This window comes from Xiphophorus maculatus, unplaced genomic scaffold (genome assembly GCF_002775205.1).
Source record: "Xiphophorus maculatus strain JP 163 A unplaced genomic scaffold, X_maculatus-5.0-male Unplaced_Scaffold_BN000161F, whole genome shotgun sequence".
NCBI lineage: Eukaryota > Metazoa > Chordata > Actinopteri > Cyprinodontiformes > Poeciliidae > Xiphophorus > Xiphophorus maculatus.
In genome coordinates this window covers 1-18,242 of record NW_019369761.1, presented here as the reverse complement: position 1 = coordinate 18,242, position 18,242 = coordinate 1, and the positions used below count along the sequence as shown (strand labels likewise).

The 18,242-nt window shown below is 36.8% G+C and overlaps 1 protein-coding gene across 1 annotated transcript; it reads left to right on the top strand.

Annotated features, from left to right (window-relative positions):
- Nucleotides 1–757: 757 nt before the first annotated feature.
- Nucleotides 758–9,875, top strand: LOC102232082 (gastrula zinc finger protein XlCGF8.2DB-like; the record flags this gene model as incomplete). Its single annotated transcript, XM_023330047.1, has 2 exons — nt 758–1,235; nt 9,568–9,875. Coding segments are annotated over exons 1-2 (786 nt in total), but the record flags the coding sequence as incomplete, so codon positions are not given.
- Nucleotides 9,876–18,242: the final 8,367 nt, after the last annotated feature.

Below are 18,242 nucleotides of genomic sequence, written 5' to 3'. Positions count from 1 at the left end.
CATCACTACTTTTCATTGTTTCCTCTCCTGCTCTGGTCAAAACCCAAAGGCCCAACCCAGTGCATGCTGGTCCTATGCCAGTCCCTATACTTACAGAAAATGGACCCACAGTTCTTAATGTCTAACTTACAAAAGTTAATAATAAAGTAACAAAATCTAAACAGCTATTAACCTACAAATAAACTCATGTTTATAAATAAACCATAAAGATATAAAGTGAACTAAAGTAAAATTTCAATATAATTCAAAGTAATAAAAATAAATAGTATCTTGAAATAATAAAATTTGCAGGTAAATATTAACAATAATCCCTACTACAATTAATTTTGTAATAAAATATTTTTTTTCATATCCGTTAATTTGAGAATTTCCCAAATGTCAGCTGGATATATCGACTGATCTGTATCTCTGTCTACGCTCTTGAGTTTTCAAGGTGTTTTTTTTTTTGTTAATTTCTGTCTTAAACGATGAACAATTACTCGTATTTACTTCAGAAAAGGTACCAATTACTCTTTCTCTGTTTTCTTCTCCAGATTGCCTGCAGTGTAACATTTATTACCAGGAGAGGAGATCCACTCTGGACCAGGAGGAGTTAGAACCTCTGCAGGTGAAACAAGAACAGGAAGAGCCTGAAGATCATCAGATAAAAGAAGAGCAGGAGGATCTAAAACACCAGCAGATAAAAGTGGAAGAGAAAGAAGTTTACTGCAGTCAGGGTGAAGAACAGATTGAATTAAAACAGGAGACTGATACCTGCATGGTGGTTCCTGTTGATGAGCAAACAGACCACACTGAATCAGAACCAAACGGGAACCAAGACATCTTCCAGGAAGCTGCTGAAGCTGAGAACCAAAATCAGGAAAGAAGAAAACCTTTCTCATGTGTCATCTGTAAAAAGCGTTTGACTTTCAAATCTGTTTTTGATGCTCATATGAGAACTCATACGGGTGAAAAGCCGTTTTCTTGTGTGAACTGTGGAAAAAGTTTTAGTCTAAAACAGGATTTAACTCGGCATATGATGATTCACACTGGTGAAAAGCCGTTTTCATGTGTGAATTGTGGAAAAATTTTTAGTCAAAAACAGAATTTAACTAAGCACATGATGATTCACACTCGTGAAAAGCCGTTTTCATGTGTGACCTGTGGAAAAAGTTTTATTCGAAAACAGAGTTTAACTGAGCACATGAGGATTCATACTGGTGAAAAGCCGTTTTCATGTGTGACCTGTGGGAAAAGTTTTATTCGAAAACAGAATTTAACTAGGCACATGATGATTCACACTGGTGAAAAGTCATTTTCATGCGTGAACTGTGGAAAACGTTTCAGTGGAAAATATAATTTAACTGAGCACATGAGGATTCACACTGGTGAAAAGCAGTTTTCATGTTTGACCTGTTTAGAAAGTTTTAGTCATAAAGCGAATTTAACTCAGCACATGAGGATTCACACAGGTGAAAAGCCGTTTTCATGTGTGAACTGTGGAAAATGTTTTATTCAAAAATCGAATTTAACTACGCATCTGATGATTCACTCTGGTGAAAAGCCGTTTTCATGTGTGACCTGTTTAAAAAGTTTTAGTAATAAACATTGTTTAACTAAGCACATGATGCGTCACACAGTTGAAAAGCTGTAGAAGTATGTTCCATAAATGTCCTATGTTGTATTTGTTAAATGTGATCATTTTGATCTTCACATTTGGATACTTAGAGATGTTCAACCATGACACATTTTCCTTCATTGATGTTTTATATTTCTGGCATATTCTGTATCAATAAACAATAATGATAAACTGTATGTTATTGTATTAAGTTACTGTTTATGTCAAACTGTATGTTGTCTGTGTACAACATGAAGAGCAGAGGGCTCAGCACACAGCCCTGAGGAGTGCCAGTACTGATGCTGATAGATGAAGAGGCTTGGGGGCCCACTGACTATTTCATGCATTAACAGAGTTTGACCGGACATGGACTCCCTTCCAGAACATTCTCACATGATTGGACTTGAGGGATTGATTTGTATTATTCTGTACCATAGAGAGTGAGTGGGGTTTATTTTTGTAGTTTTTTAAATCAACAATAGAATGTATATAATGGTTGAGTGTTTTAAAAAAATTTCTACAAAACAGTATTTGTGTTAATTTTGTGTTTAATGTAAAATGAGATTGAATCTGATTTCATTTCTTTCAAATTATGTTAACCAGTTTTACTCTACCTAATTAAAATCTATTCAAATAAAAAAAATCATTTGTTCTTTAAAGAAATGCAAAATTCACCGCAAACTAATTTTCATGCATTGATTGCACAAAGTACATGTAATTATTTTTAATATTTTTATATATATATATATATATATTTTAATATAAATTATATTTAATATTTATTTTTAATATACTTTTTTCTCTTGTTTTAGCTGTAATATTTTAATCTGTTCTGCTGCAGCATTTAGATTACTGTATTTTAATGTTGAAACTATTTTTATGTTTATATGTATTTTAGAAAAAATAAACGTGTAACATTTCATTTAACATTAAAAGTTTTGAGTTTTCCTTTAGTGTATGTTGTGCCTGATCCTTGAACCCAGTAGATGGTGGTACTACGGCTATACTGGTTGTATCCACTGTGGTTCCTGTACCTGATGGGTTTCTGGTTCAAACTTCCCACATCCATCTCAGTTGTTGAGTCCTTGAGCAAGGCACCAAACCTGCCTTGCCTGCTGTTAGTCAGAAGTCCGATGGCGCCCATTGTGTAGCAGCTTCTGTCAGTCTGCCCTAGGGCAGCTGGGCTACAATGTAGCTTACCACCATCAACATGTAAAGCACTTTGGCATCCTCTGCACTAGATAAATCGCTATACATACATTTACCATTGACTAAACACTTGCATTTTGTCTTTTTGTTGTGTTTTGTATTAAACTTGTCCTGTCTGACAGTGTGACACTCAGCATTGTCGAGTACCAAGGTTAAGCCCTAAAGACTTGCATAAGTGGACCATTATGGCTTCCCCCTGATATAATTACATGAAACTTTATTTGAAACTGCTTTGGGTTTATTTTATTAAATTGTAATGAGACGGAGAAGAAAGCTGGAGAGAAAAGAAAGGTGAGAAAAAAGTTTTATAGGGGCCCCCTCCTCTCACCCAACTTGATATAAAGGTGATCACAGAGAGGAGGGAGCCAGAGACCAAACCTGACAGACAGACCAGGCACACAGAGACAAGATCACATGTTCCCATTCTCATGTGTACACCCAGACATTCAAACCCATGTAGATAATGTCAAAATAAACAAAACAAAAATGGACGCCATACACCCACTTGCATTTCTCATACACAGAGATCCAACCAGAACCAGGACCACCAACTTAGGAATCATTCAAACCAAACCCCTATCCCATGTCACAAAGCCAGCCTGCCAACCAAAGGATTCACCTAGTCCCAATGAAGAAGATCCAGCAGACATACAGGGCACCGGGTTTACTGAAAGAACCCCAATTCAAGAAATGGACCGACCAGCCAGCTCAGCGCAATATCCAGAACAAGAATACCACCCACAGCCCTGAATCCCAGCCCAGCACCAGGCTGTGGCCACAGATAGGCTAGCAAAGCAATAAATCACACCCCATACCAACACCAAGACAGACAGACAGCAAACGATACCAGACCCAAAAAAAGGGGCCAATCAAAATGCAAACACCAGCCAACACAAGCACTTTCACCACTTCATACACAAATAAGCCAAAAACACAAGCCTCTCAACTTGCCGACTACACCACCAGTAGGAAGGATGCTACAGAAAAGCCAACGCACCAACTGTGAAAAAGGAAGCAGCCCCTCACAGGTCCATAAACATCCCCGCCGCCAAGTGATAAGTAAAAAAGCCAATCCTAACCTGGTACAACCTGGTTTTCATGCATTGATTTTTCTTGATTGTAGAAAATATGGTTGAATATTTTCTTCAATAATTTGTTGTGTCTTTAGTCTTAGTTATATTTTTCTCTGTTCTGCTGCAGCTGTTTTCTATTATAGATCACCATGTTTCTAATGCTGGAACTCATTTAACCTCCACACATAGATATATTATTAGTGTCTTAGAAAGTAAGTAGAACATTTGCCTTTCCTGTGAAAATGTCGTGTTAGTGCTGAATGTTACTGCTGAAAATTGTAGAAACATTTGAGTTCAACTGCAGAACACTTGCTGAAATGAAATGAGTAGAAGCAGCAGGAAAAAGTTAAACAGTGCAAACCTGTCAGCTAAACTGAATAATTTAAAATCAGTACCAACATCCCTGCTTAAAACTTTAAATGTTGCACAGAAATGCTTGCAAAGGTAAAGTATAAGGTCATATATTGAATAATTTCAGTATTAAAGAGAGTAATAGCATTTAACACATCTAGTGCAGAAGAAAGAGTGTATAAGCTAACATTAGCTAAATAAATATTAGTGAGGCAATCGATGGTAAAAATACACAATTATTTAGTTTGTTGCCAACAACGCCACCTGGCAAAGAATCAAAGAACCGAGCAAAGAATCACCAAACACCGTGACGTCACAAACACTCGTTGGATTTCCCTCCATCGAGTTATGTTGATGACGGGACAGCCACAGCAACAGGGGGCGCCACCATCTGGGCCAAACGCACCACCTTCAATCCTGAGAGCTAACAAAGAAATAAATACAAACTATTATTAAAATACCGGTAGAAAATTCAAGTAGAAAAACCCGTTAAAAGTCCTTCACACTCGACCACCAGCACCGCACATTTAAATGAACGTGATGATCGTAAGATCCACAAGGTGGCGGTAATGCAATGACATGAATGAACGACAGTCATAAAATCCCAAAGAAGAAGAAGAAGACAAAGAAAATGGCGCATGGTCTGTTTGGTTGAATGTTCGACTGTTTCTCTAAACGAGTTTATTAACGAGCCGTTAACTGCTGCTGAAGAAACATTCACAGAGTTTAAAGAAATCATCGTCAAGTCGGAGGAAGAGATGGATGATCATCGCAGACTGCTGGATTTCTCCCGGAGGCCCCAGATAATCTTACACCGAATAGGTAGGAACCACCAGCGTTTGGATGCAGGTTAAGGTCTAAATGTCTGCACCTTTCTGTATGAGGATCATTTTAGTAAATGTTCTTTTCCCGTATAAATGTTTTGTTAACCGGTAAATGAACGCAGGAATCAGAATTACGCTGTGAAAATGGCTCATATACACGAAGCTGAATTTAGTTTCCGATTCGGGAAATGGCTAAAGGGTTATTCCACCTAATTTTTCACTAGCTTCCGCATCTTATTCGATTCTAGTTTAAAAACTACAACACCTGGACTCTTCAGACCTGAGCTGGATTATTCTGCTCTAACAGCAGAATATTCAGAGCCATGTTTGGGATTTGTGAAACCTTTTTCTAATTAGTTAAACTTCAATAAAGGTTGATTTCACCACTTTTTGGATCTCTTTCCCTAACATTGATTTAGATTATGCCACACAAGGTGGGAAAGACTCTTATTTATATGAAATTCTTTCACTCTGTCTAAAGTAAAATAGCTCCTGTTTTTGTTTTGAAGGTTTCATAAAGACCATGTGAGGAAGAAGTGGGGAATGTCTTTAAGGAGAGACGGATTCACTGCACTGATGAATCTCAGCTGCTGAATCTCTCTTAACCCTTTGATGCAAAACATGGGTCAAAAGTGACCCGGCTGAGTTTTTATCTTCTATATCTTTGCAATAAATTAATTTCATCATTCAGTATTCAAGGTATTCCTCAATTAACTTGTTTTTGATCATCATACATCCTTAATTAATTTTTTCCTTTCTTACTTTTTGAACAAAAACCCTTTTTGTATCACTACCCTTCTAACGCACAAAATGGGTCATAAACGACCCGCATTCATTTTCCAGGTTACTTCATGTATGGTTGAGTGTTTCTATGATATACTTTTGAAATAAATTAATTTTATCATTTACGTTTCCAGATATGCAGTAAATATCTTGTTTTTGTTTACCACAAATCATCATTTTTATTTTTTCTCTCTTAAGTTATGAACAAGCACAGCTTTTGTAATTCTACATCAAGTTTACACACATGGGTCAGAAACGACCTGCATGCATTTACTACAGCATTTGGTGGGAACTGTCCTTGTGTCTTGACCATCGTTGGGACTCTTCGCCAGAACAAGCCTGACATACCATCTATCATGAAGCCATCCAAATCATGGGAGCTTCATAGCTCAGAATTTGGATTCTATGGCAACATGACCATGGTGAGCTATGTGCAGAAGAAAGGAAAGGCTGTTGTCCTACTGAGCACCATGCATGATGACAAAGCAGTGGATAACAGCAGTCAGAAGAAGAAACCAGAAGTGATCCAGTACTACAATAAAACGAAAGGAGGAGTGGACACAATGGATCAAATGGTTAGCAACTACACATGTCTGCGGAGAACAAGGAGGTGACCCATGGTTCTCTGGTACAATATGCTGGATGTTGCCACACTCAATGCCTACACCAACTTCAGTGCACAATACCCTGATTATATGGGTGGTGCGAGTAATGCACGACGACTATTTATCAAGGAGCTGGGCAAAGAGCTCGTCATGCCACATATGAAGAGGCGCCTGGAGGGCACACCCAAACTCCAGAAGCATATTATTGAGGCAATGGGAAGGTGTGGGTTAAAAAAAGACACAGCCACCACTCAGCTACAAGAGGACATCAGACAGGAGGGCCAAAGGAAGAGGAAGAGGAAGAGGTGCGCGATCTGCCCAGTTTCGAAAGACAGAAAAGCCAGCAGCTAGTGTTCCCAGTGCACTAGGCCGGTGTGCAAGGAGCACAAAAAATTAGTGATCATTTGTGAGGCATGCAAAAATTGAGATGGCAGTTTGTGTTCTACTAATGTGTTCAGTTGTGTTTTATTTTGTTTGGTCACATTTCACCAGTTTACAGTTGTTCAACCACAGATAATGTTCAGTTCAATAGCTGTTATCTGTTATCAGGATTTATGTGTATGTGTGATAAAATGACAAACGTGTTGCAAGTATTAAATAAATAACTGTTTGGCCCCATTCACTACTAAAGTAATTACTTGAAACATTTTTGTTTTATAGTATTAAGACATTTAATTTTAAATCACACTTGGATGACCCATGTATAGTAATATAAAAATTATGTTTGTTCATAAAGTAGGAAATAAAAAAATAAATTAATGATCTGTGGTAATTAAAAACAAGATATTTAAAGAATACTTGGAATATTCAATCATAAAATGAATTGATTTCGAAACACAGAGCAAAGAAAAACTCAGTCAGCATGAAATAACATGGAAAATGAATGCAGGTAATTTTTGACCCATGTTGTGCATCAAAGGGTTAAGCTCCTCCTCGGCTGGAAAACATGAATAAAACCTATGTAGATATTATGTATATACGCATGTCCATATAAATATGTGTAGTTTAATGCATATTATTCAGCATTAATAATTACTTAAGCATCTTTATTTCTCTCTGATTGTATTATTTTGTGTTTGTATATTTATATAAATATGTATTGATATTACTAAATAATATATTTAAAAAATTATGACTGGTTGTGTGCTTTGTAAAATAATCATAATACAGAAATATCAACACATTCTATTCTGACTCTATTCTGTTTTCCCCACTAAGAATAGTTAAATATGCTCAACCTTATATCAGTCATTCAAAACTACTTTAAAAATCATTTCCTTGTAAATGTTGCTAACCTTTTAATAAGGTTTACAGAAAAATTGGTGAATATCTGTTTAGTATTTAGCGAGTTATGATTGATAAATGCGCTGATACGTCATTGAGTCTGTTAAACATAAAGCTGAGTGGAACGGTCGACCGCTCCAAGATGGCCGCCTTAAATCTCTTCAGTAACAATAGGCAAGAGCGGTCCATGAGGCGTTTATTTATAGTTTATGGGGAAAAGGGGCACAATGACTATGGGCAAAGGTGCATTCATGGGCCAAATATGAGTGGGAATTTACAGTTTCTTTATTTTTACGCCGTTTTCAACTAATACACCAAACAGTTACATAAATAAAAGAAGTTCAATGTCCAAACAACTTGAAAATTGCTTTTATAGTTTATTTTTTCCAGTTTGACAAGCAAATAACAAAGATCAAACTTTTCATTAGTGATGTGTTGAGTAATGAAGCGGGTAAGACAGAGAACTCACCTAAACCTGAGCAGTTACAGTTTTTATTTTTTAGTAATAAATCGTTGTCCCTGGTGACACAGCGAGTAACAAGCCAATCACAACCCTCTTTTCTATTTGTTTCTAGTTTTCTTTTGGATCCAGCCATTGTTTCATACAACCAGATTAATCAGAATTTATGTATCAGAATCACAAACATTTTAAACTTGTTTATTTATTGTAAAGCTTCATGTTGTTTTCACGTTGCCTATTTTACATATATTGTCCAGTTGATGTCACAGTAGAGCAAAAGAAGCACCGCGGTGCATCGGCTCATGAGTCGAATGATTGGATGGAGTTCCTCAGGGCTTCATGAAGCTGCATCTCACCATCACTACTTTTCATTGTTTCCTCTCCTGCTCTGGTCAAAACCCACAGGCCCAACCCAGTGCATGCTGGTCCTATACCAGTCCCTATACTTACAGAAAATGGACCCACAGTTCTTAATGTCTAACTTAGAAAAGTTAATAACAAAGGAACAAAAACTAAACAGCTATTAACCTACAAATAAACTCATGTTTATAAATAAACCATAAAGATATAAAGTGAACTAAAGTAAAATTTCAATATATTTCAAAGTGATAAAAATAAATAGTATCTTGAAATAATACAATTTGCAGGTAAATATTAACAATAATCCCTACTACAATTAATTTTGTAATAAAATATTTTTCTTCATATCCGTTAATTTGAGAATTCCCCAAATGTCAGCTGGATATATCGACTGATCTGTATCTCTGTCTACGCTCTTGAATTATCAATTGGTTTTTTTTATTCATTTCTGTCTTGAAAGATGAACAATTACTCGTATTTATTTCAGAAAAGGTAGCAATTACTCTTTCTCTGTTTTCTTGTCCAGATTCCCTGAAGTGTAACGTTTATAACCAGGAGAGGAGATCCACTCTGTACCAGGAGGAGTTGGAACCTCTGCAGGTGAAACAAGAACAGGAAGAGCCAGAAGATCATCAGATAAAAGTGGAAGAGAGAGAAGTTTACTGCAGTCAGGGTGAAGAACAGATTGAATTAAAACAGGAGACTGATACCTGCATGGTGGTTCCTGTTGATGAGCAAACAGACCACACTGAATCAGAACCAAACAGGAACCAAGTCATCTTCCAGGAAGCTGCTGAAGCTGAGAACCAAAATCAAGAAAGACGAAAACCTTTCTCAAGTGTCATCTGTGAAAAGCGTTTGGCTTTCAAATCTGTTTTTGATGCTCTTATGAGAACTCATACGGGTGAAAAGCCGTTTTCATGTGTGAAGTGTGGAAAGAGTTTTATTCAAAAACATGATTTAACTCGTCATGTGATGATTCATACTGGTGAAAAGCCGTTTTCATGTGTGAATTGTGGAGAATGTTTTCGTCAAAAACAGTATTTAACTAAGCATATGATGATTCACACGGGTGAAAAGCCGTTTTCATGTGTGACCTGTGGAAAAAGTTTTAGTCAAAAACATGTTTTAACTCAGCACATGATGATTCACACTGGTGAAAAGCCGTTTTCGTGTGTGAACTGTGGAAAGAGATTTAGTCGAAAACAGGATTTTACTCAGCACATGAATATTCACACAGGTGAAAAGCCGTTTTCATGTGTGACCTGTGGAAAAAGTTTTATTCGAAAACAGGATTTAACTCAGCACATGATGATTCACACTGGTGAAAAGCCGTTTTCATGTGGAAATTGTGGAAAAAGCTTTTGTCAAAAACAAAATTTAATTCGGCACATTAGGGGTCACACTGGTGAAAAGCCGTTTTCATGTGTGACCTGTGGAAAAAGTTTTATTCGAAAACAGGATTTAACTCAGCACATGATGATTCACTCTGGTGAAAAGCCGTTTTCATGTGTGACCTGTGGAAAAATTTTTAGGCATAAATCGGCTTTAACTCAGCACATGATGATTCACACAGGTGAAAAGCCGTTTTCATGTGTGACCTGTGGAAAAATTTTTAGGCATAAATCGGCTTTAACTCAGCACATGAGGATTCACACTGGTGAAAAGCCGTTTTCATGTGTGACCTGTTTAAAAGTTTTAGTAATAAACATTGTTTAACTAAGCACATGACGCGTCACACAGTTGAAAAGCTGTAGAAGTATGTTCCATAAATGTCCTATGTTGTATTTGTTAAATGTGATCATTTTGATCTTCACATTTGGTTACTTAGAGATGTTCAACCATGACACATTTTCCTTCATTGATGTTTTATTTTTCTGGTATATTCTGTATCAAAAAACAATAATGATAAACTGTATGTTGTTGTATTAACATACTGTTTATGTCAAACTGTATGTTGTGTGTGTACAACGTGAAGAGCAGAGGGCTCAGCACACAGCCCTGAGGAGTGCCAGTACTGATGCTGATAGATGAAGAGGCTTGGGGGCCCACTGACTATTTCATGCATTAACAGAGTTTGACCGGACATGGACTCCCTTCCAGAACATTCTCACATGATTGGACTTGAGGGATTGATTTGTATTATTCTGTACTATAGAGAGTGTTAGTGGGGTTTATTTTTGTAGTTTTTTAAATCAACAATAGAATGTATATAATGGTTGAGTGTTTTAAAAAAAAATCTACAAAACAGTATTTGTGTTAATTTTGTGTTTAATGTAAAATGAGATTGAATCTGATTTTATTTCTTTCAAATTATGTTAACCAGTTTTACTCTACCTAATTAAAATCTATTCAAATAAAAAAATCATTTGTACTTTAAAGAAATGCAAAATTCACCGCAAACTAATTTTCATGCATTGATTGCACAAAGTACATGTAATTATTTTTAATATTTTGCTTTTTTCTCTTGTTTTATCTGTAATATTTTAATCTGTTCTGCTGCAGCATTTAGATTACTGTATTTTAATGTTGAAACTATTTTTATGTTTATATGTATTTTAGAAAGAAATAAACATGTAACATTTCATTTAACATTAAAGTTTTGAGTTTTCCTTTAGTGTATGTTGTGCCTTATACTTGAACCCAGTAGATGGTGGTACTACAGCTAAACTGGTTGTAGCCACTGTGGTTCCTGTAACTGATGGGTTGCCGGTTCAAACTTCCCACATCCATCTCAGTTGTTGAGTCCTTGAGCAAGGCACCAAACCTGCCTTGCCTGCTGTTAGTCAGAAGTCCGATGGCGCCCATTGTGTAGCAGCTTCTCAGTCTGCCCTAGGGCAGCTGGGCTACAATGTAGCTTACCACCATCAGCATGTAAAGCACTTTGGCATCCTCTACACTAGATAAATCGCTATACATACATTTACCATTGACTATACACTTGCATTTTGTCTTTTGTTGTGTTTTGTATTAAACTTGTCCTGTCTGACAGTGTGACACTCAGCATTGTCGAGTACCAAGGTTAAGCCCTAAAGACTTGCATAAGTGGACCATTATGGCTTCCCCCTGATATAATTACATGAAACTTTATTGGAAACTGCTTTGGGTTTATTTTATTAAATTGTAATGAGACGGAGAAGAAAGCGGGAGAGAAAAGAAAGGTGAGAGAAAAGTTTTATAGGGGCCCCCTCCTCTCACCCAACTTGATATAAAGGTGATCACAGAGAGGAGGGAGCCAGAGACCAAACCTGACAGACAGACCAGGCACACAGAGACAAGATCACATGTTCCCATTCTCATGTGTACACCCAGACATTCAAACCCATGTAGATAATGTCAAAATAAACAACAAAAATGGACGCCATACACCCACTTACATTTCTCATACATAGAGATTCAACAACCAACCAGAACCAGGACCACCAGCAAACGGTGACCAGAGGAGCGAGCCTTCGCCGGTTCCCACACAGCAGACCGACCTGAACCGGATCTGGCATTCTGCTGACACATCTGGCAAACCTCTGGCATGGCAAATTGGATGTCAGCCAGACTCAGGAAAGATCTGGCAGTGATGGCACGGTTCACATGAGGCATGCCTCACCTGGGCCAGATCTGTCCAAGCCAAATACGGGTTAGTTACTGAAGTAGTCATGTCACCATGTGACAATTTATTTTGTCATAAGTCATTTTAGGAAATCAGTTCTTAAACAAGGTTATAAAATTATAATATTTATAATTGATAGAAAAGTTATAATTAATTTATTCACCTCTGTTTATTAGCTCTAATTGAACATTTTCATTAATGGTTGTGCATTCTCAAACATATATACAATAAAATCTTTGATAGGTTTCTCTTTGAAACAAGATGATATTGCAACTTATGCTGTTATTTGTTTTAAATTATATTAACCAGTCTAACTCTAACTATGTAAAAGCTTTATGAAGAAATTTTTAAAAAACATTTACTCTATAGAAAATGAAATATTCACTATAAATTAATTTTCATGCATTAATTTTTCTTGATTGTAGAAAATATGGTTGAATATTTTCTTCAATAATATGTTGTGTCTTTTGTCTTAGTTATATTTTTCTCTGTTCTGCTGCAGCTGTTTTCTATTATAGATTACCATGTTTCTAATGCTGGAACTAATTTAACCTCCACACATAGATATATTATTAGTGTCTTAGAAAGTAAGTAGAACATTTGCCTTTCCTGTGAAAATGTCGTGTTAGTGCTGAATGTAACTGCTGAAAATTGTAGAAACATTTGAGTTAAACTGCAGAACACTTGCTGAAATGAAATGAGTAGAAGCAGCAGAAAAAAGTTAAACAGTGCAAAGGCTGTCAGCTAACTGAATAATTAAAATCAGTACCAATAACCCTGCTTAAAACTTTAAATATGACATAGAAATGCTTGCAAACATAAAATATAAGGTCATATATTGAATAATTTCAGTATTAAAGAGAGTAATAGCATTAAACCCATCTAGTGCAGAAGAAAGAGTGTATAAGCTAACATTAGCTAAATAAATATTAGTGAGGCAATCGATGGTAAAAATACACAATTATTTAGTTTGTTGCCAACAACGCCACCTGGCAAAGAATCAAAGAACCGAGCAAAGAATCGCCAACACCGTGACGTCACAAACACTCGTTGGATTTCCCTCCATCGATTTATGTTGATCACGGGACAGCCACAGCAACAGGGGGCGCCACCATCTGGGCCAAACGCACCACCTTCAATCCTGAGAGCTAACAAGAAATAAATACAAACTATTATTAAAATACCAGTAGAAAATTCAAGTAGAAAAACCGTTAAAAAGTCCTTCACACTCGACCACCAGCACGCACATTTAACCCTCCTGTTAAGTCCAGGTCAAATTGACCCGTTTTTAAAGTTTAATTATTTTTTTTAATAGTTGCAAGTATTTTTTTGCATGAAACTTTTTCTATTTGTCTTAATAGGTGCACTCTACATATAAATTGAAAATTTATTCATTTTACACATTTGTACCAACCCCTACGTCTACTTTTACATAGGTACTGTTTGGGTCAATTTGACCCGGCAGTCAGGTTAAAGTGCAAAATAAGATTTTAAAAAATGTCCAATTCTATATGTTTCCTTGCAGCTATGAACCATATTTCACCACACACACACACACACCCACACACACACACACACACACAGACACCCCCACTCACACAAGCCCACTTTATCACTACTCTCTTTACCAGTGACGTGCGGTCAGGGGAGGCAAGTGAGGCAGAGCTTCACCTGTCATAATGGAAAAATATGACAAAATAATTCATATAGCTATTTTCAGCCTGTGGTTTGTACTGTAAAGTATTTATTTTTTATTTAGCTTAACCATTTCTGATTATTTTTCTCTTCAAAATTGCTGAATTTTCGCGTTATCCCATTCAAATGCGCGGAAGCGAAGCTGGTGAGGCAGCAGCAGCTGAGCCTCACCTGGGATTGATCAACCTCTCTCTAAATGCCATTTTATGAGAGCATGTTCCTCCTGTCTGTGCGTCGCCAGTAAAATGGTTAATAAACATTTAATATATGAACTGAATTTCCATAATTTAGCTTATGTATATAATGTACAGTTTTTTTTGTCACCAACTGTGTGTTGTAACGTGTTTCGTGTGCTGAGGAGCGATCAGAAAGGCAGAGAACAGATTCGAGGTGAGGCAGGCAGTTCTCTTGCCTCATGGCAGGGGGCGCTCATGATCCCTGACATTGTGACTCCACAACTGTAGAGTAAGAGACTGTAACAGCGAGCTAGCCATACAGTAAAGTCAAGTGCAGCGACATATTTATAGTTTTTTCCTCATATCACAGCAATCACTTATTAATAACCGCAAAATAAACATTAAGCTGAAAACCATGCTACTGCAACAGACTGAATGCTTTGTTCTTTGTGTGGGAAATATTTAGTGTTTTTTTTAGGGGCGTTGTTGTCAGTGCTGTGTGTAGCCTGGCCAATGCAGAGAGGGAGAAAGACGTGGTTTTGAGTTGTACTTTAACGGGTTTTCCTTTGCTGTGAAACATAGCACGAAATTAATAATATCTAAATTTCCAATTTTATTGAGTTAACAGAATTATTCTACCGCGGCAGCGTGGCTATGGAGTGTTGTCTGCACGCGCGAAATTTCCTTATGTAAACAATAACATGCAGGCGGTTCTATATTTGTATATCTGATTATAATTAAGTCAGCGCCTCACCAGCATTGCACCTCACCGCACGTCCCTGCTCTTTACTTCACTAGGAAACTGCGAGAAAGCAGGTGTTCATGTTACGCCCCTTATGAGTAAGAACTCTATCAGTAGGGGAATAATGAAAACACGGACACGATGTCACTTGCTTTCGTCTCCAGTGATGTAATGGAGGAGCAGAAGCGTCGCGTTCCCCTACATCCGATCAGACAAACCAATCGAAACCCGAATGATTAAACCCTCATAACTTAAAATCTAAAAGGTTGAACTTTTCAAGAATTATAACCAAACATAAGCCGGAAAAAGTAACATTAAAGAAAACTAGAAAATTCCTGAAGAAATTTAACCGGGGCCTGCCAAAGTGTGCCCGTCGTTTGGACCCAGCGTTCTGATGCTACAAATTAGCATCAATGCTAAAGAAAGCTGCAATCATATGAATACAATGACAAGAATGTTTACTAACATTGACTTGCACCATTCAGTATGATAAAGTAAGTGTATCAGCTAAAATTAGCAAAAATGCTAATGTTAGCGTGATTGCTGTCAGTAGCATGTGGGACATCACTAGGATGTTTTCTATAATGGTATTACTCCATTCAGTAGACTAAACATGGCTAATAAGTCAAATAAATAGCTAATAGCTTATTTAAGCTAAATGCTAATGCTAATGAACTGCCTTGCTGCGCAAGGCAGTTCCCTGACCTGAGAGAAAAAGATAATGCAGAATAATATTATTGCACTGCCTGTGGCGATGCACTAACCTCAGGGGCATGTTGAGGCTTTTATTTTGACATTTTTGTTAAGCTTAATTTCAAAGGTCCAAACTAATCCCATGTCTAATAGTCATTGGGTTAAATCAGTTATTTATTGCTCAAAAGAGCAATTACCTAATGTAAGATTTCTCAAGGCTTTTATTTTGAAATTTTTGTTAAGCTTCATTTCAAAGTGCCAAACTAATCCCATGTGTAACAATTGCTGGGTTAAATCAGTTATATAATGCTCAAAAGAGCAATTATCTGATGTAAAAATTGTCAAGGCTTTTATTTTGAAATTTTTGTTAAGCTTAATTTTAAATTGCCACACTAATCCCATGTGTAACAGTGCTTTGGGAAAAAAGTCACATAAAGCCAAAAAGAGCAATTATCTGATGTAAAAATATTCAAGGCTTTTATTTTGAAATTTTCAGTATGCTTCATTTCAAAGAGCTAAACTAATATCATGTGTAACAGTGCTTTGGATGAAAAAGTCAAATAAAGCCAAAAAGAGCAACTACATGATGTAAAAATATTCAAGGCTTTTATTTTGAAATTTTCAGTAAGCTTCATTTTAAATTGCCACACTAATTCCATGTGTAACAATGGTTGGGTAAAATCAGTTATAAAAAGCCCAAAACACAAGTAGTTCTAAAGGCCAGCTCAGTCCTCCTCTGTAGTAACTGACAGTTCCACCATGTTTGTAGTTCTGACATTCAGCTCAGACCTCTTTTGTAGGCACTCAGTGTCCGCCATGTTGTAGTTCTAACCTTCAGTCATTGTAGTTCTAAAGAGCAGTTCAGAGGCAGTTCTAACCTTCAGTCATTGTAGTTCTAAAGAGCAGTTCAGAGAGGCAGACTAAATTCTATGTCTATTTTGAGTCTAACTGACACTGTTTTGTGTCAGTTAGACTTTTGTTTTGAGTTAAATTTGGCTCGTTTTTTGTTAATTATGTCGCCACAGTTACTCGAAATGCCAACAAAAGTAATAGCTCCCCTCACGGGATTGAGCCTCACGTTTTGATATATATATTGTGAGGGGGCATGCAGCGGTACGAGCCGCATTAACGGTAGTAGGAAGCGGCAGTTATTTTGAGGTGTAGAACAATAGGTGCCTGCCATGCAATGCATAGGGATTTCATCCCTATGCATTGCTATGGGCAGGCCCCAAATACATTGTTTTTAAACTTCATTAAACTTAGGCTACCTTTTACTGTATCTGTCTGTAGCACTGAACTTGAAAGACCAAAATAATCGATCGCAGATCACTAGATCTTGTTTTCCCTTTTGGTTGTCTAAAACAGTTTTATAACCACTACATTCACACAACTTTTGATGGGAATCTTTTCTGTTCACGTGGATAAACTCCACCCACACTGAGTGACACTCAGCAGAAGTGGAGGAAAACATAAATATTCTCTGCATGACTCATTTCTCTTGATTTTAATCAGCGGGACAATTTGACTAAGAACAGTATGTGTGTCTCAAATTTAATTATAAAGACCACACATTAAAAAAAAAAGTATAATATAAAATGTTTCACCAAAGATCAATTTCAAGGAAATTATAGTTTTTTTGTGTCTAGGTTTTTTTTAGTGGACAAAAAAAATGTAAATTCCATTTTTTATGTCCAAATGAGTAAATGAGTGGGTTGATGTTATTGATCCTTAATTGCTGAGAAATAAAAAAACACCATTGCACAAATATTGATTGAAATGATTAGTATTGGAGTTAATAATCAGATATAAATATGTCTTGGAGGGTTTTTTTTGGTTTCGGACTCTATAGCATGATTAAACACTCCCCGGTTCAAATTGACCCACGAACATTTTTGCTGTACCCTAGAAACGAACATAACAGGAGGGTTAAATGAACAAGCCGGTGCTGATCGGCTCTCAATAAGCCACAGGATGGGCGGAACCAGCGGTAACTCCGAACAAAGCAGCAGCGATCATTGTGGATATACGGAGACTATAGGAAAGGTTCTGATCTGGTGGAGTGAAGAAACTGTGAAACATGTTGCGGGATGTAGGAGATACGAATCAGAAGACAAAATTAACTTTGGATTTGTGGAAAACTGGAATAATAATATTGTATTTGTTTTAATTAGATAAAGTGGAAGAAAAGATTTTACGTCTTTCAAAGAGAACTGGCACTGTATGAGAAATCTTTAGATGTGATGATCGTAAGATCCACAAGGTGGCGGTAATGCAATGACATGAATGAACGACAGTCATAAAATCCCAAAGAAGAAGAAGAAGACAAAGAAAATTGCGCATGGTCTGTTTGGTTGAATGTTCGACTGTTTCTCTAAACGAGTTTATCAACGAGCCTTTAACTGCTGCTGAAGAAACATTCACAGAGTTTAAAGAAATCATCGTCAAGTCGGAGGAAGAGATGGATGATCATCGCAGACTGCTGGATTTCTCCCGGAGGCCCCAGATAATCTTACACCGAATAGGTAGGAACCACCAGCGTTTGGATGCAGGTTAAGGTCTAAATGTCTGCACCTTTCTGTATGAGGATCATTTTAGTAAATATTCTTTTCCCGTATAAATGATTTTTAACAGGTAAATGAACGCAGACATCAGAATTACGCTGTGTGAAAATGGCTCATATACACGAAGCTGAATTTGGTTTCCGATTCGGGAAATGGCTAAAGGGTTATTCCACCTAATTTTTCACTAGCTTCCGCATCTTATTCGATTCTAGTTTAAAAACTACA